Below are 24,859 nucleotides of genomic sequence, written 5' to 3' on the forward strand. Positions count from 1 at the left end.
TAGCTGTAAGAAGGGCTACAGAATATTTAATCCCTCGACCAAGAAGATTTTGGTAAGTAGGGATGTTAAATTTGATGAAACAAGGTTTTGGAACTTTGACGGTTCAGATACAAGTCAGTTTGAAGAAGAGAAAGGTGATAGCAACCTGGAATTGGCAGAAAGTGAAGTCAGTAATGCCAATGTTAATGATGCTCCTGTGAGAGGGACCAGGTCCATTGCTGATATCTACTAGAGATGCAATGTAGCCATTGCTGAACCCTCAAGCTATGAAGAGGCAGCTAGAAGCAAGAGTTGGAAGAAAGCTATGGAGGCTGAAATCAATATGATCCACAAGAATGACACTTGGGATCTAGTGGACAGACCTGAACAGAAGAAGGTCATTGGTGTCAAGTGGGTTTGAAACAGGCTCCTCGAGCCTGGTATGACAGAATTGATGAGTATCTGTCTAAACTCAACTTTGAAAAGAGCTTGAGTGAACCAACTTTGTTTGTGAAGAAGTCCAAAGATGAGACACTGTTGATATTGTCAATATATGTGGATGATTTGTTGGTTACTGGAAGCAAAATTGAGCTGATTCAAGAGTTCAATGAGAAAATGCAAGTCATGTTTGATATGACAGATTTGGGAATTATGAGTTATTTCCTAGGTATGGAGGTGAGTCAGATTGGTCAGGGTATTTTCATCAGTCAACATGCATTTGCCCTGAAGATACTCACTAAATTCCACATGGAAAATTGCAAACCAGTGAGTACACCTCTAGTCACAGGACAGAAATTAAGCAGCTATGGAAATGAAGAAAAAGTGGATGAAAGGGAGTATAGGAGTCTAATTGGATGTTTGCTGTACTTAACAGCAACAAGGCCTGATCTTATGCATTCTGTGAGTCTGTTATCTCGTTTCATGCATAGCTGCAATACATCACATTTAAAGACAGCAAAGAGAATCCTCAGGTATGTCAAAGGAACCTTGAAGTTTGGAATGATGTTCAAGTCAGGGAGTAAGCTAAAATTGACTGGCTATTCAGACAGTGACTGGGGAGGTTTGATTGATGATATGAGGAGTACCTCGGGCTACCTTTTTACACTTGGTTCAGGAGCTTTCTGTTGGAGCTTTAAAAAGCAACAAACAGTTGCTCAATCAATTGCTGAGGTAGAGTACATAGCAGCAGCTGGAGCAGTAAGCCAGGCTATTTGGCTTAGAAAATTGTTGTGTGATTTGAATGAGGAACAATTTGAGCCTACTGAGATTATGGTTGATAATCAATCAGCAATAGTTATCTCCAAAAATGTTGTTTTTCATGGTAAAACAAAACATTTTAAACTCAAATTCTATTTTGTTCGAGAGGCAGTGCAATCAAAGGATGTAAGTCTTGCACATTGTAGCTCACAAGACTAATTGGCTGATATTTTGACAAAGCCTCTTGGTACAATGAGGTTTGAATCTCTTAGAGAATCAGTTGGTGTTTGTTGCCTACAGTCCAAGGAGGAGTGTTGAACATGGACTGCAATGCAACAATAGGCCAAGAAGCAGACCAGCAGCTGTAGCAGACCAGAATTCGAGCAGGACCAGAAGCAACTTGGTTCTTTTGTTTACTTTTGATTATTTTGTAAGGCTATCAAAGCTTGAATGTAACTAGACCTTAGAGTTGTTAGGATTTGAATTTGATAGATGTAATGGCTGAATTATTCAGCTCTTTAATTTGTATTATTTTGTTTTGCAACTTGCTAAAATTGATGGGAGCAGTTACATTTAGGTAACTGTCATACTATTTTTGCAACATCTTATATTTCAAAGTTTCAATGAAAAATTGATTTGCTTCATCGGTTACTTGCTGTTCTTAGTCTTTCAATTTTGTTTCATTGTTTTTGCTTGTTGTTTTCTGAGCTTATGCTCGGTGAAGCTTCATTTTGTTTTATTTGCTGCTGCCATTGATCTAACACCATTGTGGTTAATTAAGATATGTGTTCATGGACAGGAGCAGGAGTAGCGAGGGAGAATAAGTTTCAATCATTTTGCGTCTATAGTATGAATCATGAAAGATGCAATGTATTGTAGAAATTTAAGCTTCGTATTACGTATTTAGCTTAAAAATGATAACAGATGATTAAAAAAATAAGTTTAGCAAGGATTGTTCAGCCTCCATGCTATTACATGTTCCACAAATTAAAAGAAAAATAATACAAACAAATGATCGAAAGAAGTGAAAATAAATTTTTTATTCGGGTATTTGGACTAAACTCGAATTTTAGAATCGATATTGTAGGGAGAATTTTACTTGAATATCATCCCGACCCAAATAAGAGTAAATTCAAACCACAAAATGAAAGAGAACTCCTATTATTATATCAAAATAGTAATAATAATAAAATTTGTATTTTGTTTTTTCTCCTTTTGCTTTAATTCTTTTAAAACTATATAATTATTTTAAATTTAAATTATGTATTTAAAAGGTAGGATTTTATTTGGGATGATTTATAAAAATAAAGTTGTTTTTTTCTCCTATTGCTTGGTTTTTTGCTTTGAATTTTCTATAATATATATATACGTATTTTAATTTTAAATCATTTATTTAGAGGGTTGGATTTTATTTGGGTTGATTTAGACGGAAAATAATCTTTTTTTTCTTGGATTTTTGCTTTGAATTTTCTAAAAAGAATATGTAGCCATTTTAAATTTAAATAATATATTTTTAGGGTTTGATTTTATTTGGGTTGATTTAGAATTTGTTATATTATAATTATTTTTTGCTAGTTAATTAAGAGAAAAATAATAAAAATTTATATTATTATTAATTAAATTAATATGAAGTAAGATGAACACTCTTTCATTTGAATGAATGACATTATATAAAAGGGTCACCTCCAAACCATTCAACAAAACTTCACAAGTTCAAGAATCAGAAGTTAGCGTGCAACATGTGTTTAAATTTTTGTTATTTAATAAAATGTTTATTTAATATAATTTATGTAAGTAATTATTATCAAAAATAATTAAAAAATACAAAATAATTTAATAATTAAATAATTAAAATAGAATTTAATGTAATTATAAAATATTTAAAAAATTATATTTGATACATTGTTTAAAAGATGGACATATTACATGTAACATCCTTGACATTTTTCGAGATGTGATCAGTGTCAATTCAAGTTGATACTCTGGAATAGATAAAATAGAATTTTTAATATTAATGGGGAATATAATTAGAATATTATAAGAAATTAAAAAATTTTGAATTTAGGGAAATTAATTTAAGGAATGAACTAAATTATAAAAGTGTGGGAAGTGTTGGGTTGTAGTGTAAAAATTAGAAATAAGAAAAAAAAACCAAGAACTTGGAGTGTAATTTATCCATTAAAATACAAAAAGGAGCAGCTTTTTTACCCAACTAATATAAAAAAAATTTAATATTTACGAAAATGATCTAACTTGAAAGACTATGACGTAAATGACCTAAAATCTACAATGTTGGGCGGTGTCGATATCCCGATGGTCGGCACTCGAGTCAATCACAGTGTAATGATTGCCTAATAATTGGGTCAAGGTTTAAAAAAATGTTTTTAGTGTCGACAATGCAATAGTCGACATCCGTATGTATTTTTTGTGTACTTTTTTGAAAAATATAGGAATTTTCCGGTTCAAAAAAATATTTTTTATTAGGTGTCGGCGTCTAAGTGGCCGGCACAAAAAAAATTAAATTTTTTTCGGTATTTTTTGGTGTTGGCACCATGGTGATCGGCATCTGTGGCTGGATTTTTTTTTTTGCCTTCTCTCCACCATCACCAGTGTAATTTTTAATTTTTTTTCAACATGTTATGGTTACCGAAGACCAATGATCGTTTGGTTCTTCTTCAAGCCTTGAACAAAGTGACTTCTAAACTTTCAGTTGCATGAGAAGAAAAATTTGAAGAAATTAACACAATATCAATAAAGAAATACTAAATATTTGAGAAGGAAAAAAAATACTTTCAAATTTAATTTACTTATTATAGTACTTAATAGGAAAAGAAAATAAGAGAAAAAGATGATGAAAAAAATTCAACACTCAAGAAAATAAGAGACGAAGAAGATGAAGAAAAATGAAGGGTTTGACATTTATGATTTTAACAGAGAAAAAAAAAAGTTGTATATGAAATTGCATTAATAAATTCAATTAATGATTTTTTATGGTTTCAAGGCAAGAAAAAATGTAATGCAGTTTTATAATTTCAATAGTAAAAAGGGTTGTATATGAAAAAAAAAATTCCCCCCCTCCATTATCACCCTCTTAAAGGACATTAATTAGTTTTTAATCTCCATATACAATTTTTTTCCCTTAAAAAAGTTAATTAATAGCCTTAATTGTTTAAGGTTTTTTAACTTCAATTTAAAAAATTTTAAATCATACCATTTAAAAATAATAATTGTACAAGCCCATTTTGCCCGGGCCCATACCAGCAAAACAGATACACTAGGCCCAACTAACCCAAACAAACCCAAAATTATTAACCTAGCCCAAAATTTAAAAAAAGAGACCAATGGCCCAAACGGCCCAAAACATAAACAAACTTCAGCAAAAAAGAAAACCCTAGGGTTTCCCTGCCTCTCCAGCACCGCGCCACCTGCTACCATGTGCGTCTGACGCCTCCTGCCACCGCCGTACGGTCACCTGCAAACACGCAAGAAGAAAAGCAGAAGCAGACAAGACTAGACAGAAAAAATTTAGCTTTCTTTGGCTATAAAGCCGAATATTGTAAAATGAAATAGGGGGCTTCATCACTGTAATCGAGAGTCCCGATTTTTGGAAAAAAAAACATTAAAAGAAAGAAATACAAAGCAGAAAACAGAGAAGGTTTTCCCTTCTTTTTCTCTATCATTCTGTTTAGAAGATCTTTTTTTCTTTTGTTTTATCTACTTCTTTTTAGAATATTAGTAATAAAATAAATAAAAAGGGACTCACCGGGAAACGCCACGGTTTCGCCGTCGGAGGGCTTCTCCTCCGTCTCCGATTCGGATCCGAAAGGGGTTGAGGATTCCCCTCTTTCTCGCGGGTTGAGAGAGCTTGGCTCTCAAGGACTCCGCAACGAGGGCTAAAGGGCCTTTCTTTCTCGGCGTTGACCGTCGGCCACGGGGTGCCGCAGCGGAGGCCGAAGAAGGCGATCGTTCGGATGGTTGGGGGGGAGGTGGAGAGTTTTTGTTTTTTTTATTTCTTATTTTTTTAAGCAGATTAGAATGAGATTTAGGGGTTTTTTTGTTTTTATAGCATTTAAAACGGCGCCGTTTTAGCCCTATAACCCGCTCGTCGACCCAACCCGCGACCCAGGGTCCGCGTTTTTTTGTGCGGGTGGGTTATTTACGTGCGCGGTCCTTCCGCTTTTGAAGCACATTGCAATTTGCCCCTTTTTTGTTATTTTCTTTTATTTTTAATTTAGCCCCAGAGATTTATTTTGGTTTCATTTTGGTCCACTGCAGCACTGCCTTTTGGGGCTATGGTCTATTTACCTTTTTGGTCCCCCTCTTTCGGCGAATGTCACAATTTAGTCCTTTTCATTTTTTATTTCGATTTAGTCCGCATTTTAGCACTTTTATTATTTAAGTTAATTATTATTATTATTATTATTATTATTATTATTATTATTATTATTACTATTATTATACTAATATAATTGCTTCTATATATATATATGTATATATGTGCCCATATGTACGTTTATTTTTTTATATATACTATAGTTTATAAATGTATGTATTTACATGCATATATACATTCTTACATGTATTCTCTTTTATTTGCATAAATATATATATATTTATATATCCTTTATACTTCTAAAATATGTATTTTGTATATACTCTTTATATTTTATGTATTCAATAACTTTTTATATACATATATACATTCACTTACTTTATGATTTATAACTTAAATATGTTTATATATATACATGAACATTTTATTTCCTACTATTTGTATTGTTATACTATTTGATATTTATTTATTTATTTATTCATGTATTCATTATTATTTTTAGGAACTGCTTTAATTATCTCATATACTGGATTTGTTATTTTATGTATTTGATTTCTTTTTGATTATTGCTTATATTAGTTTTACTTGTATTATCATTATCATTGTGTTATACATGTTAATATTGCATTTATTCCTACCATTTTGTGTTAAGTTAATTTTATTTAATATGGTTTTTAAATAAAACCAAATCTCGTATTTAGATTCGAGAAGGTTGTACCCTAACTTACTGGGTTTCGATTTTCATAATAAATCTAAATACACGAATCTTTTTAAACTCAAGTTTTAAACAATCTCGGGAATTAAGAAAAGATTGTACCCTAACTTACTGAGTCTCGATTTTTTCGTTAAACCCGAATAGCAAAAATATCCTTTTAAATTTCCAAACACATAAAATTTTGAAAATAAAGGCAATATTATGTATTTAGAAAATTTGAGAAAATCGTGCTCTAACTCACTGAGCTTCGATTTTTCTCGTGTTGATTCTAAATAACTGAATATCCTTTTTAAAATTAAAACGCATGCGGTTTAAATACAAAATAAAAGGCAAGCTTACTCTCAAAAAATACGAGGTGTTGTGTCCTAACTTACTGGATGTGATATCTTGTTAATTCGAGATAAGAAGGCATTTTTCATTTTGATTTATTCGAGTCATTTTTAAAATAACGCAATGTAAAGAGGGATCGTATTTTTAAATTCTTTTTGAGTTTTTAATTTTCGACACCAAGACATTAAGTAATCAACTAGGTACCAATTTTGGGCGCATCGATGGTGCTAATCCTTCCTCGTGCGTAACCGACTCTCGAACCCATTTTTTTGAATTTCGTAGACCAAAAGCGTTGTCTTAATAAATCTAAACCGTTTATTAAAAATAATCATTCTTCGAGGTGACCCGATCACACCTCATCAAAAAAGATTGGTGGCGACTCCCATTTTCGTTTTCATTTTCAAAAAAACCAAGTCGACCCCTTTTCATCCAAAAAATGGCGTCAACAGCTTGGCGACTCCGCTGGGGAAGGCATAACACGAGAGTTAAGCCACGAGTTGATTATTTTTTGTCTTTTTGCCGAAATTTGAAATTTTGGTTTAAATTTACGATCCTTTCATTGCATTTCATTCGTATTTATTTCAGTCTTCATCATCTTGTTTATAATTACTGCGTTTAGATGTATATTTCTGCACATTACATTGCATGACCGTTGGTCACACCTTTTTAGGTGGGAGTGAGAAATTACGCCTTCGTGAGGTTTTCACCTCCGCATGGGATAATGAATCGCTTTCGGGATACATCCGTACCTATGTCTTCGTGAGATTTTCATCTCCGCATGGCCATAGGGAAATGTATTCCCCTGAACCGAACTCGATCCGTATGAGCCTATAATGGGTGAGGATCGAGGAATCCGTTGGTTCGGGTACCCTTCTTTTAGAGCCAACCCTCATATAGTAGACTTAGGAACTTAACCTAGGTAGAGCCACTCCAAACTCCTAGTATCTACCTGATTAGGTACTTTTGTTTTCTGTGCTTGCTTATGTTTTGTACTAACCCCTCTTGTTGTGTTTTGATTATGATTGCATTGCATTGCATTTGCCTCTTAGGAAAGAGAGATGGATTCAAGTTCGATTACTAAATTAGAAAGCATGTCCTGGAATACGAATTCCTTGATAAAGTGGAAAATAATACGACTTCTCGAATATATTTTGAGGAACGCAAAAAGGGCGATGGAAGAGTTCGTGATCCTGCTTCGTGGCCTGAGGATTCAAGGAGATTGTCTAAGAGCCTTCGACATTCCAAGAAGCAGACGAGCCTTATTAAATTTTTGTTATTTAATAAAATATGTTTATTTAATATAATTTATGTAAGTAATTATTATCAAAAATAATTAAAAAATACAAAATAATTTAATAATTAAATAATTAAAATAGCATTTAATGTAATTATAAAATATTTAAAAAATTATATTTGATACATTGTTTAAAAGATGGACATATTACATGTAACATCCTTGACATTTTTCGAGATGTGATCAGTGTCAATTCAAGTTGATACTCTGGAATAGATAAAATAGAATTTTTAATATTAATGGGGAATATAATTAGAATATTATAAGAAATTAAAAAATTTTGAATTTAGGGAAATTAATTTAAGGAATGAACTAAATTATAAAAGTGTGGGAAGTGTTGGGTTGTAGTGTAAAAATTAGAAATAAGAAAAAAAAAAACAAGAACTTGGAGTGTAATTTATCCATTAAAATACAAAAAGGAGCAGCTTTTTTACCCAACTAATATAAAAAAAATTTAATATTTACGAAAATGATCCAACTTGAAAGACTATGACGTAAATGACCTAAAATCTATAATGTTGGGCGGTGTCGATATCCTGATGGTCGGCACTCAAGTCAATCACAGTGTAATGATTGCCTGATAATTGGGTCAAGGTTTAAAAAAATGTTTTTAGTGTCGACAATGCAATAGTCGACATCCGTATGTATTTTTTGTGTACTTTTTTGAAAAATATAGGAATTTTCCGGTTCAAAAAAATATTTTTTATTAGGTGTCGGCGTCTAAGTGGCCAGCACAAAAAAATTTTAAATTTTTTTCGGTATTTTTTGGTGTTGGCACCATGGTGATCGGCACCTGTGGCAGGATTTTTTTTTTTCCTTCTCTCCACAATCACCAGTGTAATTTTTAATTTTTTTTTCAACGTGTTATGGTTACCGAGACCAATGATCGTTTGGTTCTTCTTCAAGCCTTGAACAATGTGACTTCTAAACTTTCAGTTGCATGAGAAGAGAAATTTGAAGAAATTAACACAATATCAATAAAGAAATACTGAATATTTGAGAAGGAAAAAAATACTTTCAAATTTAATTTACTTATTATAGTACTTAATAGGAAAAGAAAATAAGAGAAAAAGATGATGAAAAAAATTCAACACTCAAGAAAATAAGAGACGAAGAAGATGAAGAAAAATGAAGGGTTTGACATTTATGATTTTAACAGAGAAAAAAAAGTTGTATATGAAATTGCATTAATAAATTCAATTAATGATTTTTTAGGGCAAATGACCAAAAAAAGCCCTTTTTTTAAATATTTACCGAAATGGGCCGGTTTTTTAATTATTTACCGAAATGGTCCATTTTCCGCGAAATCGCATCCACGTCAGCGCGATGTCAGGGTACGTGTCAGGACATCGCATCCATGTTAGCGCGATTTGCTTACTTGGACACAAATCACGCCTACGAGGACGCGATTTGCTGACGTGGATGAACAGTTTATGTTTTTAAGTTTGGAAAACTTTGAAAGGCCATAACTTTTCGCTCGGTTGTCCGATTGAGACGATTTTTTTTATTTCGAATAAATTTTCGAGATCTACGCACTGACAAACCGCCAAAGGCGGTTTGCCGAAGTTTTCATCAAAAAAGATCCTTTTTTACCCCTAAATTTCGATTTTTTCAGTTTAAAATTGAATTTTGAAACATTCAAATCATTATTTTCCTTACTTATTTGAAGTAAACACCGGATCCTTTTTTACAGAATTGTCTTATATCATCCTATTATAGATATAAGTCAGCTCATTCCACTTTTGAGAAGTTCCCTAAAATTTTCCATTTTATTCAATTTAGTCCCTAAAACCTAAATAGTCATATTTTCAAATCTAAGCTTCATTTTTCAATTCAAATTCAATTTCATCCTTCCATAACATTCAAATATTCTTAAATACAAAAATTTCATGCTAATTTTGAAATAATTACACTTTAGTCCCTATACTCGTAACTAACAAATTATACTTTACAAATTAGTCCCTATTCATCTCTAAGCAGTTTGTCAGCGCGTAGATCTCGAAAAGTTATTCGAAATCAAAAAAAATCGTCTTAATCGGACAACCGAGCGAAAAGCTATGGCCTTTCAAAGTTTTCCAAGCTAAAAAACATAAACTGTTCATGCCACGTCAGCAAATCGCGTCCTAGAGGGCGCTATTTGTGTCCACGTCAGCAAATCGCACTGACGTGGACGCGATTTCCTGGCACGTACCCTGACATCGCGCTGACGTGGCCGCGATTTCGCGAAAAATGACCCATTCCGGTAAATAATTAAAAAATCGGCCCATTTCGATAAATATTGAAAAAAAGGGCTTTTTTTGATAAATTAGCCGATTTTTTATGGGTTCAAGGCAAGAAAAAATGTAATGCAATTTTATAATTTCAATAGTAAAAAGGGTTGTATATGAAAAAAAAAATTCTCCCTCTCCATTATCACCCTCTTAAAGGACATTAATTAGTTTTTAATCTCCATGTACAATTTTTTTCCCTTAAAAAAGTTAATTAATAGCCTTAATTGTTTAAGGTTTTTTAACTTTAAATTAGCCTTAATTGTTTAAGGTTTTTTAACTTCAATTTAAAAAATTTTAAATCATACCATTTAAAAATAATAATGCAGATATATTATATATGATTAAAAGACATTATAAAAATATTTTTTGGTGGAAATACATACAACTCAAAAACGAAAGATATACGTGTAGACTCCTTTAGCAACCATAAACAAGTTCTTCTATCCCTTATTGTCTTAGCGATCTTGTCTGCAAGTTTATTGTCCTATCTAGAAATATGCTAAATATTTCAGTGATTAAAAAACTTCAAAATCGTATGAATTTTCTTTACTAAAATGAAACTAAATTCCGTAATTGCTATCCTTGATTATGTTACTAGCTTCTGAGGCAAAGACATTATAAAATATTAACCATAATTCATGTTTATGTTCCATATTAATGAATGATAATGATATAAATTGATGCAAAATTCCAATTCATGTTGATTGTCATTAACAATCAGCAATCAAATATTCATATATATATATATAAACGTTACCATAAGTATGTTAAATTCCTTATCAAATACAAATTAATATATATATATATTCCAAGTGCTAATCTCCACCATTGCATTGGCATAAGAATGCAAAGCTCTTTAGTCATCTCTCGAACCATAAACGGTATGATTTGAAATTTTCTGAATAATTTATCACATTTTTTCTTATTTACGCATATTTGGCAAGGAAAAAAAATGTTGTCAAATTCGGCAACTTCAATTGAAATTTTGATATTTTTAATTGACTTAAATTGATTATCCAATAGTCAATAAAACAAAATCAATGCTAATTTCAGTTTTTAATAACGCATAAAATACAAAATTTACTATTTTATTCCTGCATAAGTCCTTTAAAATTTTCAAATATTTTATTTTACAAACATAAATAGAAATTATAGTGTAACAGCCCATTTTTCAGTAGTGCTCAAAACAGTCGTTTCGAGGCCACCAAATCCGACGATTAAGTTCATAAATATTATTATTTAATATTTACAAGTCAAATGTGATTTTAAATAGGCTTTTGATTTGATAATTTATGTTATATAAGTGATTTATTAAGTTCAAGTGGTTTTAGAAAATGATGTATCAGGACCTTGTTTCTATAAATCAAGCCGTAAATATTTTTATAAATATTTATGGAGTGTCATTAAGGTGGTATTAAAGTTTCGTTAAGAAATTTTAACGTTTTGATAGTTAATTAAGAGAAAAGAACCAAATTGAAAAAGGTGCAAAACTTGTTAATTAATACATTTAGATGATTAGATGGTTTAATTAATAAATGAGGAAGGGCTTAAGTGATAATTAAGCCATAAATAATGAGTGGGTCGGCATAATGGTCGAAAATGAATTAAATAATATAAATTCAATGACAATTTTGTAATTAAAGTGAAATTAAAACAAATTAAAGTAAAATTAAAACACTTTAATTTCATTTCTTCTTCTTCACTCCACCGAACAGCATAGCTATGGAAGGGTTTCATTTTTCACTTTATTCCTTTACATGTGAGTATAATCGATCCTATTTCTTATAATTTTTATATTTTTAATATCGTTGCAACTAGGTCCAACTAGCCCGTATCTTTGATTTTGAAACTGTTAAAGATTTTGAATGTTGTCATTGTTGAATCTTGTGATTTTGATGCTAAATGATGAATTTTAGATATTAATTTTTGTTTAAAAGTATTCTATTAAGTAATTTTTGATGAATTTTTCGATTAGGGACTAAATTGTTGAAATAGTAAAAATATAAGGGTTTATTGTGAAATTATTGCAAAAATGGGCTGTATTGAATGCCATTAATGTTCGGCTAGCATGGGTTTGCATTAAAAATTGTTAATTTGCATGTTTTGGGATCAGGGACTAAATTGAATAAAAGTAAAACTTTAGGGGTAATTTTGTAAAAATGTCAAAATGACTAAATTGCATGAAATGAATTGTTTTATTGTCTAAATTAATAAATTGAATGAAATTATTAATTTAGATCAAGATCGGGTGGAAAATAGAGGAAAATGGAAAATTACTAAAATGCCCCTAAATCTTGGTATTTATACAATTTAGCCAGGTAAGTTCATATGAAATGTATTCTATATAATTTTGATTAAATTGAATGTTAATATGTGATTATATTGTGATTAAATCAATATATATATGTTAGTATGCAATTTATTGTGTTATGAAACAACGTAAATCCAAAGACGTACAACGATTATCGAGTCCCGTTTGAACCTTAGGAATACATAGGATACAAATGACATGTCATTAGGGTTACCAATTTTTAGCTCAAGAGAGCTTACCGATATTCAGCTTGCATGAGCTTACCATATTTAGCTCGGAAGAGCTTACTGTTTATAGCTCGTAAAAGCATACCTATTCAGAGCTCGTATGAGCATGCATGTACAGGAATTGACGGATTACAGTTCAATACACCTTGTGTGTGCTACTCGAGTATCCAACGATATTCTAAATGGTTCAACGGGCATAATTCTGTTATGAGTTTATATGAGTTCAATACAAATTAGTACAGGTATTTACATGAATTACATGGAAATGGCTTGTTTATGATATATGGATACATGATATACATGTTACAGGTATATGGAATTTGAATAGTTGTTGAACTCATACATGATTCTCGATTTGTATATGAATTGCATGGCTAATACGGTGGATGAATATATCTGTTAGACGTTTGGCCAAATTGAGTTGAGATATGCTTTGGGTTTACTTACCTTGAATGTGATTAAAATGGTAAGTTAAATTCTCTATTATACGAACTTACTAAGCTTAAATGTTTACTCTATGTTATTTTTCGTGTTTTATAGTAATTTGGAAGCTCGTTCGGATTGGAAGCTTGTCGGAGCTATATCACACTATCTATCGGCTCTTTTGGTACTTTTGGTTAATTAATTCCAGTTAAAATGGCATGTATAGGTTATTTTGGCTAAATGCTGGCCTATATGTGTTTTGTTGAGATAAGCCACTTATTTGGCTTGTGTTTTGGTATTTTGGTATGTGCATAATTTGCCTTATAATATTGATGTGTGGAACGATTTGTGGTTGAATGATGAAAGGTAAAATAGTAGTTGAATATGCATATGAGGTATGTTTTATAACTTGGTGTGATTTGGTACTATGCTATAGCAAGTGTATATGTATTTGATTCTATTGAATAAGTGGTACAATTGATACCAAATGGTAAGTTTTGATAAATGATTTACATGTTGTATATTAATGCAATTATACATAAAAGTTGGTTGATTACTTGGTTACATGGATTACATGGTTAAATATGTTTATAATTGTCATTTGAGGTGCCTATGGGCATATTGGTTGTATGTGAATATACTATATGTTTAAGGCTTGATTTTTACTTGTTTTGGATGCCATAATATGACTTGTTTATATGCACAATGTTAACTGTAGGTACATGCCTTGTTAGGTGAGAAAATTGGCTTGTAAAATAGCCTATTTTCATTCACACGGGTAGAGACACGGGAGTGTGTCTCAACCGTGTGTGGCACACGGCCAGGTAACACGGCCGTGTGTCCCTTATAGCTTGTAAAGGTTTGCAAGTCAGTATGTTCACACAGCCTAGCACACGAGCATGTGGCTTGGTTGTGTGACCCAAGTCAGTATACTCACACGGACACTGGCATGGGCTGGGACACAGTCGTGTGTCCCTAATTCGAATGTGCACACGGCCTGAGACACGGGAATTTCTCTTGACAGCGTGAGTCACACGGCCGTGTGACCCCTGCAGTGTTGAAAATTTTAAATGTTTCTAAATTTTTTTTTGAGTTTTTGATTTAGTCCCGATTTATTTCTAATGCATAATTTGGGCCTCGAGGGCTCGTATAAGGTACAATATGTATTATTTTGATTGGTTTTTGACATGAATGCTATATGATAAGAAATGTTTGCATTTTCTATCTGTTTGATTTGTAAACTCCGATAATGCTCCGCAACCCTATTTCAGCGACGGATTCAAGTTAGGGGTGTTACATATAGTTAATAATTTGATTGTTCAATATTTTATTTTTTAAAAAGGTACACCAAAAATACATACGGGTGTCGGTCATTGTTGTGACGGCACTAAAAGAATATTTTTTAAACCCTGACCCAATCAGCAAGCAATCATTATACCATGATTGACTTGAGTGCCGACAATAAATTTTTAATCATCTATGTTATAATTTTTCAAATTAAATCATTTTTGAAGATATTTATTTTTTTGGATTAATTGGATAAAAATAATAAAAAAAAGAGCGGATGATGTTGGAAGTAGATAAATATAATACAAGTGGTATGGAGATGATTGGAAATTTAATAATTAAAAAAATTAAAGAGATGAAATATATTTTGTTGGAAAGACGTAGAAAAAGAAAAAAAAACAAAGACAAAGTCACACTTTGTTATATCATCATCATTTCACAAGCTTCACTTCCACGTCTCTTTTTCCCTAACCTTACCAAGTTTTGTTTTCCTTTCATTTTAGTCCCTCCATTTTCAACTTTTTCCCAAACTTAAACATTTCTTCCTTAATTGTTAGCAAAATTAAGAGTATAACTCCATAGTAAGCTTATCATCTTGCAAAGCTAGTTAATAGCCATTTTAGGAGGAGAAAGAAAAATGAAGAAAAGTTAGGGATTTAAGGTAAGAAAGATAAATTGGCTCATAGAACATCATTTTTATTTCATCTTAATGCATGGAAATAATATATGATTTTTGTTTTGATATTGAATATTGTATATGTGCTGTGTAATAAAGAGAAGGAGAAGAAGAGTGAATATCAAGTGGGTGATAAGGGTAAGGAGATAGCAAACAAGTGAAGAAAGAAAGAAGGGGTACTTCATTTCAAGCAATTTTTATTGTAAGGATTTCAAGAATTTATTTTACCTGATTTAAACCCTATTTAGAAACATGATAAATTGGTTAAGTAACATTCGTGAAATATGTTTTGTTGTTAAAAAATGATGTATTTTGGAAATTATTTGAAAATAAAACGGTATTAATATAATGCATTAAAAGTGTATGTATAGTGAAATTAGAGAAAATGACTAATTTGCAAAGAGTGAAAAAGTTAGATAGGTGAATTAGATATTGACATGGATTAATTTAGTGAAATGTTGAATGTTGACATAATATATGTCGATGATTGGTTGATTCTATTTGGTAATGACTAAATTGTAAAAAATGGTAAATTTTAAATTGATTTCTTTGGTGAGAAAATGTGATAAAATTGTATAGTTTGAATGTCCCAGTGGACAAAATGAGAACTAGTAGGATATAAATGAAATGTCATTAGGAAAGTGACTATGCACACTAGTGAGAGTAGTACTACGGTGCAAGTGTTGGTGGCATTTTTGTGCAAAATGGCATCCGCACGTTCATGCGAAGAATAGTGGCACTTCGGTGCACCTCATCGAGATTTTCATATATCCTATTGTGTTCTATTAAGTCTACAATTGAGCAATTGAATTGAAAGGCAAGTGAACGTTAAAGTGGCATTGGTAAGTGGCTTGTATTTTGTTGAATTGGTATCTTATTGTAGTTTTCATTTAAACAAACTTGTCCATAATGATGGTGATTAATGTGTTATTCAATTTGTGATATGCTTACTAAGCTCTCGTGAGCTTAACACATTTATTTCAAACATGTGGGTGAAAATCGTTTTGCAGCTAAAAGGTGAATATCGTGTATAACTCATCTCATCACATCTCAAGTCTTAGAGGAAGTATGAAATTAATTTTTCATTGAAAATTTTAAATATAAATGTTGGGATCGACCCGATTAAGCAACAAGTAAAAACATAACGGAATAAATTGAGAAATTAAACACACAAATTTAACGTGGAAAAATCCCTCCAAAAAGGATAAAAAAACCACGGGCAAAGATAATTTTATTATAATGGAAAAAGAATGAATAGTACAAAAGATGGAAATAAAAACTAAACCTCGAAAACCCAAAAACAAAGAACCCTCAAAACGTAAACACAAAATTCTCTAAATGTGTTATGAGTTCTAATCTCTAATGGGTGTATTTTCTAAGGTTGTAAAAAAGCCTATTTATAGGCTAAATTCATAGGTCAAATAATAATAAAATAATCTAGACTAATTAGAGTTTGATTGAAACAAATAAACGGAGTTTAACTGAAAGATTATTTCTCAAATTTGATTGAAATATGAGTCATACTCAACAAATCTCCACCTTGACTCATATTTCCACAATGCCATCTTTGCCAAAGCCCGCCACAGGCCTATCTTGAATTATGTAGAGAATTAATTGAGTCGAATTTGTGCTTAGAAACTGGAAGACTTCTAGCCTTCGACTTGTACACTGCCGAATTAAAATTAACCCGAGTCTGATTTTCACAAACACAGTGCCCTAACTTTTAAAAACCTGCATCCAAAAAAGAACCTCTTTTCAACGAAACGATCATACCTTCTTCCCTTCTATGACCAAGTTGCCTCCGCTCTAAACGAGTTAAATTCGACTCCGTAACGGACGAAGAATGTCCGATTTCACCAGTCACTGTAGAACCTTCCAGAATATAAAGACTGTCGGTTCTTTTACCTTTTAATAAAACGAGAGCTCTACGAGATACTTTAATGTCACTTGACTCGATGTTGATTCTGCATCCTTTCAAGTTTAAAATACTCAATGAGATAAGATTCTTTCGTAAATCAAGTACATACCTGACATCTAAGAGTGTCCTAATCGTCCTATCGTGTATCCTAATTTTAACAGTACCAATACCAATTACCTTACTAGATGAATCATTTCTCATGTGCACAACTCCACCTTGAACTGAACTGTATGTGGAGAACCATTCTCTATTGGGACACATGTGGAAAGAACATCCCGAATCTAGGATCCACTCGGACGTGAGCTTGGAGTTATCGCTCGTTGACACTAACAAGAAATCATCACCGTTTTCATCGGCCAAATTAGCACCAACTACATCTTCCTCGTTACTCTCAACAGCTCTTTTATTTCGCAGTTTATAACAATTTGCTTTGATGTGACCTAACTTTTTACAATAGCGACACCTTTTGTCTCGTTTCTTTGATGCTACCAAAATGGAAGCTTGCCTATTTGCCTTGCTATCCAAACCAAACTCATTGTCAAGTTTGTCTCTACTCAACAAATGAGTCTTCACATCTTTGAACGAGAGTTTGTCTATACCATAAATCAGGGTCTCCTTGAAAGACTTGTATAAATGGGGTAAAGAGCACAATAATAGCATAGTCTGATCTTCATAACCAATATGAACCTCAACGTTCTTTAAATCATTTAAAAGAGTAATGAATTGGCTGATGTGACCTCTAAGAAGCTCACATTCGTTCATGCGAAACTTAAATAGACGTTGTTTCAACACTAAACGGTTAGCCAGAGACTTAGTCGCATAAATATTTTCTATCCTTTTCCACAATGCGGATAAGGTCTTCTCCATCAATACCTCATGCAATTTCGTATTCGCAAGGCACAACTAGATTGCAGACAAGACCTTTTCATCAAGCTCTTCTCATTCTGTTTGATTTATATTATCAGGCTTTTTCCCGAAAACAACCTTTTTCAAGCCGATTTAAACTAGAACTGTCATCATCCGAACTTGCCACATATTGAAATTTGTCTCACCATCGAACTTCTCAATTTCAAACCTTGTTGCTACCATCTCTGAATGGGTTGATATATGAAAATTAAACTAGCTCTGATATCACTTGTTGGGATCAACCCGATTAAGCAACAAGTAAAAAAAATAGCGGAATAAATTGAGAAATTGAACACACAAATTTAACGTGGAAAATTCCCTCCAAAGAGGATAAAAAAACCACGAGCAAAGATAATTTTATTATAATGGCAAAAGAACAAAGAGTACAAAAAATGAAGATAAAAACTAAACCCCGAAAACCCGAAAACAAAGAACCCTCAAAACGTAAATACAAAATTCTCTAAATGTGTTATGAGTTCTAATATCTGATGGGTATATTTTCTAAGGTTGTAAAAAAAGCTTATTTATAGGCTAAATTCATAGGTCAAATAATAATAAAATAATCTAGGCTAATCAGAGTTTGATTGAAACAAATAAATAGAATTTAAGTAAAATATTATTTCTCAAATTTTACTAAAATAGGAGTAATACTCAACAATAAATATAAAGAATGAAATTATTAGGTATTCATCTTCGTTGTAAACCTAAACATGCTAGTAGGCCTACCATCACATCACGTCCAAATACATGTGTGGGAAGCCTAAGATGACTCAACTTTTAGTTGTTTTTAGTAAGACAGCTCTTAAGGCATCAAATCATATATATCCTTTTCATTAGTCAGATCATTTTAGAACACACTTTTTTACATCGCATACACTTCTATGTGAACCAACTTTCGTTAAGCCTCGAGGAACAGATCCATCTTCTTCCCATGGTCACAAGGATTCTAACTTTTCTTGCATCCGATTTGAAGTTTAGAACCATGGCTGCAACAAGTTATTAGTGTCAGCCACTTACTTTCAATGCAAAAACTATATATTTCACATTCCAATTTTATAAATAAAAAAATTTATTTTAATATTTTTTCATCTTTTTTAATGTTCAAATTTATTTTTTAATTAAAATAATTAAATAAATAAATTGATGTTTTTTACTTTATTGACATAGAATACAATTGGATTATCACGTAGATGACAGGTAAGAATTTATTTAATTTTTAAATTTTAAAAGTTAAAAAAAATTTTAAAATTAAAAATTATTTAAATTATTTAAAAAATATACCAATTATAAGAAATAATTTTAAATTTTTAAAATTTAATTAAATGCTAATATGTCATTCACATTGTATATCATGTTAGTAAAGTTAACAAATGTTAATTTTTTTCATCAATTTTAGGGTGATTTGATAGAAAAAAATATAAATTCAAGAGCTAAAAAAATAAAAAAAATTACAAGAACTAAAATAATTTATTTTTATAAAATTGAAAGACCAACACATCATTATGTTGAATATAAAAATCACATAAAATTAGGTCTCTCTAATTATTTTAAAGGCTAATCAAGATCCAACGGAAAATAGTAATTCATTATAGCTTTCTAAGATATGAGTGTTTGTTTATAAATTCAACCTCGTACCAAATTAATGATTAATTAAAATCTTTGGCGCTCAGTGCTGGCGTTGCCTGAAATTCCTGTTGCTAATTGTAGATACGAATGAATCCATCTTCACCTCGTCACATTGGTACACTTTTAAATAGAAATGCAATTAAGTCGAGTTAGAAATCAATAAGCTTGATTGAATATCTATTTAAAAGGAGTCGTTTACATGTATTTTTACTCAAGCTGGTGATAAAGATAATTAAAAAGAACTCGCATTAAGGAAAAAGCATAAAAACCCTTTTCCTTTAAACCCCAAAATGCTTTTCTTTTCATGTAAGAAAATGATTAATTTGTCATCCATGAATGAAAGCAAGCTGTATCCACTTTCTGTCCAACGGATGGATTCCATTATCAAATACAAAGAGTTTAAGGCCCTTAAAATTTGAAAAAAACAGATGTGAAAAAGCTGCCGCCATCTTTTGACCTTTTACACATTATAGTTCAGAGTTCAGACAGAAACTACATTACCTTAAAAATGTCAAATTGGGTAAAAAAAAAAAACTATGAGAGCATTTCAAAATGGCCTACTTAAAGATTACCTTAAAAATGTCAAATTGGGTAAAAAAAAAACTATGAGAGCATTTCAAAATTGCCTACTTAAAGCAAGAACAGTCAAATCCATTAGTAGCTCCTTTTTTTTCAATACAACATAGCGATTTTCAACTGCTTTTCTTCAATTTCTAATGAATCAAAGTTCTGGATTTTTTGTTTACATTGATAGCAAATCTGGGTTATCCTTTTAATTTGAAGACCATCATCATCACCGTGAGCTTTGCCTCACCGAACAAGCAACCACTTGTGCCCATTGCTTCAGCCTTGTCTTCACCGTCTGCGGTGGATCAGCTTCACCGGTCATCAAACAATAAAATCAGAAAACGAAAATGAAAATGAAATAATTCCAACAGTTTTAAGATAATATTGAATTGAAAATTTATTACTTACCAGGGTCAAAGATGGCATGGGGACTGCCAACAGGGGAAGGGATACTATCACAATCGGAAGCAGCTGAAGGAGACGACACAGACTTGGAAACGACGTCGTTATAGTTCTTGTTGACGGCGTAGTAAAGACCCAAAGCCGGAAAAGTACTAGACAAACGCTGATCCAACTCGGTAGAATCGAACTCAAACCCAAAACCCAACTCAATACAAGCCTTGAGTTCATCAAGGTCTTCATCCGTCACGCTCTTGCTTCTCCTCTTCTCAATGTTTCCTTTCCTTCTAAGCCATGCCTCGTCACGGTTAATATCCGGCGACCACGATCGCTGCTTGTAAAGCTGGGATAAAGGCGGCATCATCGGCGGTTGTTGTGGTGACTCTGATTCTAGTTTATTTGCTCGCGGTGGTGGAAGTGGTGGCGGGTTAATAAAATTAGACATGGAAACAGCAGCTCCCCCGAGGAGGTCCGGAGGAACCTCGCCCGCCGGGGTGGGGAGCTCAATGGCGGGTGTTGATTTTGGGATATTGGTTTACAAGCGAAGGATGAGATGGGTTATATGGTGGCGGTGGCGGTGGTGGGTCAGGGGTTGACGCTGAGGAGACTTGGGATTGGTTGGTCTATCTTTATTCTTTTCCCTTATTTATTTTGCTTTTAAATAAAGGTTTAATTGTTTCTTAGAAGGTTGGTAATCGTAAATTATACTACTATTTGTTTCCTTATATTATATTTTTAAATTAATGTTGAAATCAGCATACAATCAAGGCGAGGTCTAAGGAACTTCTATTTTAATTTGAAGTTAGCTCTATATCACTTGCATATGACGATTAATTATAAAATTGAATAATGACGTGTGATTGTGGTTCTTATCTTTTAATTATGGGGTTTGGGTATAAAAATAGTTCACATTTTATTGCTATATGCTTGCCTATTTGGAAAGCACTCGCGACAAGAATATTAATCATTCTTATTGTCCATGGACACATTGATTTCTAAATATAAATTTATATACATTGTATAAGATTAGCAATTGAATTTAACTGAATAGTATTAATTGCTATAGTTCGGGTTAGCTCTAAAATTTTAAATTTTAAAAAGACAGAGATTAGTTTTGATCAAATTAAATTATAGAAATTAAATCTACAACTTTCATAAAATACAAAGACTAATATTATAATTTAACCAATTTTCTTTCCTCCTCTTTACATTAATTAATTAATTTCATTAAATTTATTAAATTTTTTAAATAATATATATATTTATATATATATAGCATATGGTCAGCTTCAGCCACTTGAAATTTCTAGCTGAGTTTCTCCACGAAGTTTCCTTTATAAGATATAACCCAATTTGAACACTGTGACAATTCCAGCGTCGTCCATGTAAAAGTAGAACAAGTATTAGAAGTTATGTTTTCCATTTGAAAAATAGATAATTTAATTTTTATATGGTAGATAAAAATGAGTTCTTTTTATTAAAAATTTTATCTATTTTCACTGTTAAAAGTTAGAATGATTGACGAAATATTCAGACAGTTACACGTGATGTGTCACACGTACATCATGCTAACGTATCATGACCAATTTTTAACAGTAAAAATAAATGAAAATTTTTACTGATAGACCAATTTACTCTTTAATCTAACGTGTAATGACTAATTTACTTATTTTTTCTAAATAAATGACACAAAACACAATTTAATTCTTAATACAAAAGTAACACCTTATATATCTTTATATATTCCCTCATCAACCTACCGAATGAAGTAATTAAATTAATTTATTTTTAATTCCATAATTTACATAATTATTTTCATGAATTTCATTAACATAATTTACATAAAACCAATCCTTATTTTTGGTTAAGTTATTGGTTGCCGGTCAGAACAAGCCTTTCTAAGCTATTGACTTAAACCACAAGGCATCCCATGGGGCATGGGCATACCCCACTGCATCAATAAATTTTCACAGCATATATATTCTACTCGCCGATCCTTTACATGTCATGTTTGAATGTGGTAGAAGAGTTTATGTCGGCAGCTTATCATCATACAATTTCACAATATAAATTCTTCAAATTTTTTAAATATAAAAAATATAAGCCACATATAAAAAAAATAAAAATTTGAGGTTATATTAAAGTTTTATAATAGATATTATCTTTGCATATATTTATAATTTTTAATAATTATTTTAAGATATTAAATAAAAATATTTATTCATTTATAAGTTTCAATATAAAAGTATTGATATATATTTCCAAAAGAAGATTTCTAAAAAAATACTATTAGAGATAATGTACAATAGATATTTGAGTAAATTAAATAGGTTTGACAGGCACTGAGAAGAGTTGTAAGTCCTAGTCTTACGCACATTTTATTTGCTGATGACAACATAGCCTTTGGTGAGGCTATGAGAAGTGGTGCTCTGTTTTGATCCATCATTCAGGAATACGAACATTTCTCGAGCCAACAGGTTAATTTTTGTAAATTTACTTATTTTAGTGGTCGACTTTATGTGAGCCTAAATTTATTGGGGGCATGTGGTTTCATGATATGGGGAAGTTCAACATTGCTTTGTTATCCATAAATTTAACAGTGTCATGGCGAGGGAAGGATTGGACGATCCGAGCTCCAGTGAACGCCGGACACGACAGAGGCAGAGTCAGGAGAGGCGGTGGTAGTCATGAAAGCAAAACGAGAATCAGGTCTCTAGAATCACGGCGACTGATACCATGTAAGTAACTCTATAACATTGAATAAAAGAAAGAAATACTGAAATGAAAGGAAATACTGAAAGACTGAAAGACTGAATTACGTTATATTCATTATGGAACTTATATACTGACAAAGAATGACTAACTGCTGCTAACTAATCCACTAACAATACACAAGACTCTGTAATAGACTAACAACCTTTCATTTACATACTTTAACACACCTGCATTTTGCGTTGGAGGGCGGCTTTTCAAGTCGAAAATGACAATATCTAAATCACACACTGTCAGACTTCTCGTAGACAAGCATTCCAGGCTCTAACTCCCGATAATAGCCGATTACACTAATCATTTGGTAAACAATTTCATGCATATGAGGAGACATGCAACTTGTTGATGATTCATTTACCGCTGTTGCTTCAGCTCTTGCAGGCAGAGCACAAATTACGGTCACCTTGGCTCTCCTGGTAAACACATTGATTTCTACAATTTCATAACTTGTGACAGTACATAGAATTGGCAACCTGCGTGAATTCAGATTCTTGAAGGCCTCATAATCTGCAGTATTATCAACAACAGTCAGATTATACATCAATTCTAACATAACTAAACTTCAATACATGACCAAGCTAAAAAATATTTTTAGGGGGTCAAAATTAAATTTTAATAGTTTATTATTTTTATAATTTTTAAATGATTAAATTAAATTTTTATCATTTTTATAGGGTTAAAATATAATTTTATATTTACTAATTTAAAATTTTAAAATTTTCTCATTTAGGAAGCTGGAATCTGCCAGTCCCCCTATACGCTACTGCATATATATCTATGGGTGTAACGTTCCCATACGGATGGTTGAATTCCAATATCATTGCCAAAAGGTTTCCTCCTGCATCTGCATTCTCTGATGGGTAGAAAATCTTTCCATTTCTCCTTGAAAATCGAAACTGAATCTCCTTTTGCTTTGGGTCATTAATGGTAGGACAATTTAGTCCACAAGTTCTCTCTTTGAACTTCCACTATTGAAACCTCCTAGTAATTACGTAGGGCTATGTTGTGTGGAAAAATGAGCATCTTACCTAGTTATATTTGAATCGTTTCTCTTCTCTTAATCACGTCAAAAAAGAATGTTGAATTTAGACATCACATGGAACCACCATGATGAAATATCTCAAACTAAAAAGGATTGATTTTGAAGTTTTTCTAACTTCAATTATCAAATAAATTATGATTCAATTTTTAATTGATGATTGGTGTTTATAGTCTTAACTAGAGGTGATCATGAGTCGGGCCGGATTTAAGCCGGGCCAAACAAAAATTTAAGTCTATTTTCTAGGCCCGGGCCCGGCCCAAAATATGGGCTTAAAAATTTGTCTAAGCCCGGTCCATATTGAATATATATTTAATATATATAAAATATATATTTGATTAAAAATAAAAAATAAATATTTAATATATAATTAGGGCCGGGCCAAAAAAGTTTTACCCGAGGCCCGGCCTGTTTTCTAAACGGGTCTTAGTTTTTTTGCCCAAACCCATATTTCAGGCCTATATTTTTACCCGAATCCTCTCATTTTTCAGGCGGGCCGTCGGGCCTGGCCGGATATCCCAACCCATGATCACCTCTAGTCTTAACATAATTTTTCTATTAATCCATCTTAATAAATGAGTTACCTCCATTAT

At 31.9% G+C, this 24,859-nt stretch overlaps 1 protein-coding gene and 1 long non-coding RNA gene across 2 annotated transcripts; one reads left to right on the plus strand and one right to left on the minus strand.

Moving 5' to 3' along the window:
• Positions 1-20,122: 20,122 nt before the first annotated feature.
• LOC121215286 (uncharacterized) lies at positions 20,123-21,177 on the minus strand. Its single transcript, XM_041089571.1, has 2 exons — positions 20,468-21,177; positions 20,123-20,368 (listed from the first exon to the last, which is right to left on the minus strand). The coding sequence occupies exons 1-2, from the start codon at positions 20,901-20,903 to the stop codon at positions 20,286-20,288; spliced, it is 519 nt and encodes a 172-aa protein (XP_040945505.1). The 5' UTR covers positions 20,904-21,177; the 3' UTR covers positions 20,123-20,285.
• Positions 21,178-22,812: 1,635 nt separating this feature from the next.
• Positions 22,813-24,315, plus strand: LOC121215287 (uncharacterized). Its single transcript, XR_005911019.1, has 3 exons — positions 22,813-22,935; positions 23,059-23,196; positions 23,958-24,315. It is a non-coding gene; the product is annotated as an uncharacterized lncRNA (long non-coding RNA).
• The last annotated feature ends 544 nt before the right edge of the window (positions 24,316-24,859 follow it).

The sequence above is a fragment of the Gossypium hirsutum genome, chromosome D03, assembly GCF_007990345.1.
Source record: "Gossypium hirsutum isolate 1008001.06 chromosome D03, Gossypium_hirsutum_v2.1, whole genome shotgun sequence".
In the NCBI taxonomy this organism is placed as follows: domain Eukaryota; kingdom Viridiplantae; phylum Streptophyta; class Magnoliopsida; order Malvales; family Malvaceae; genus Gossypium; species Gossypium hirsutum.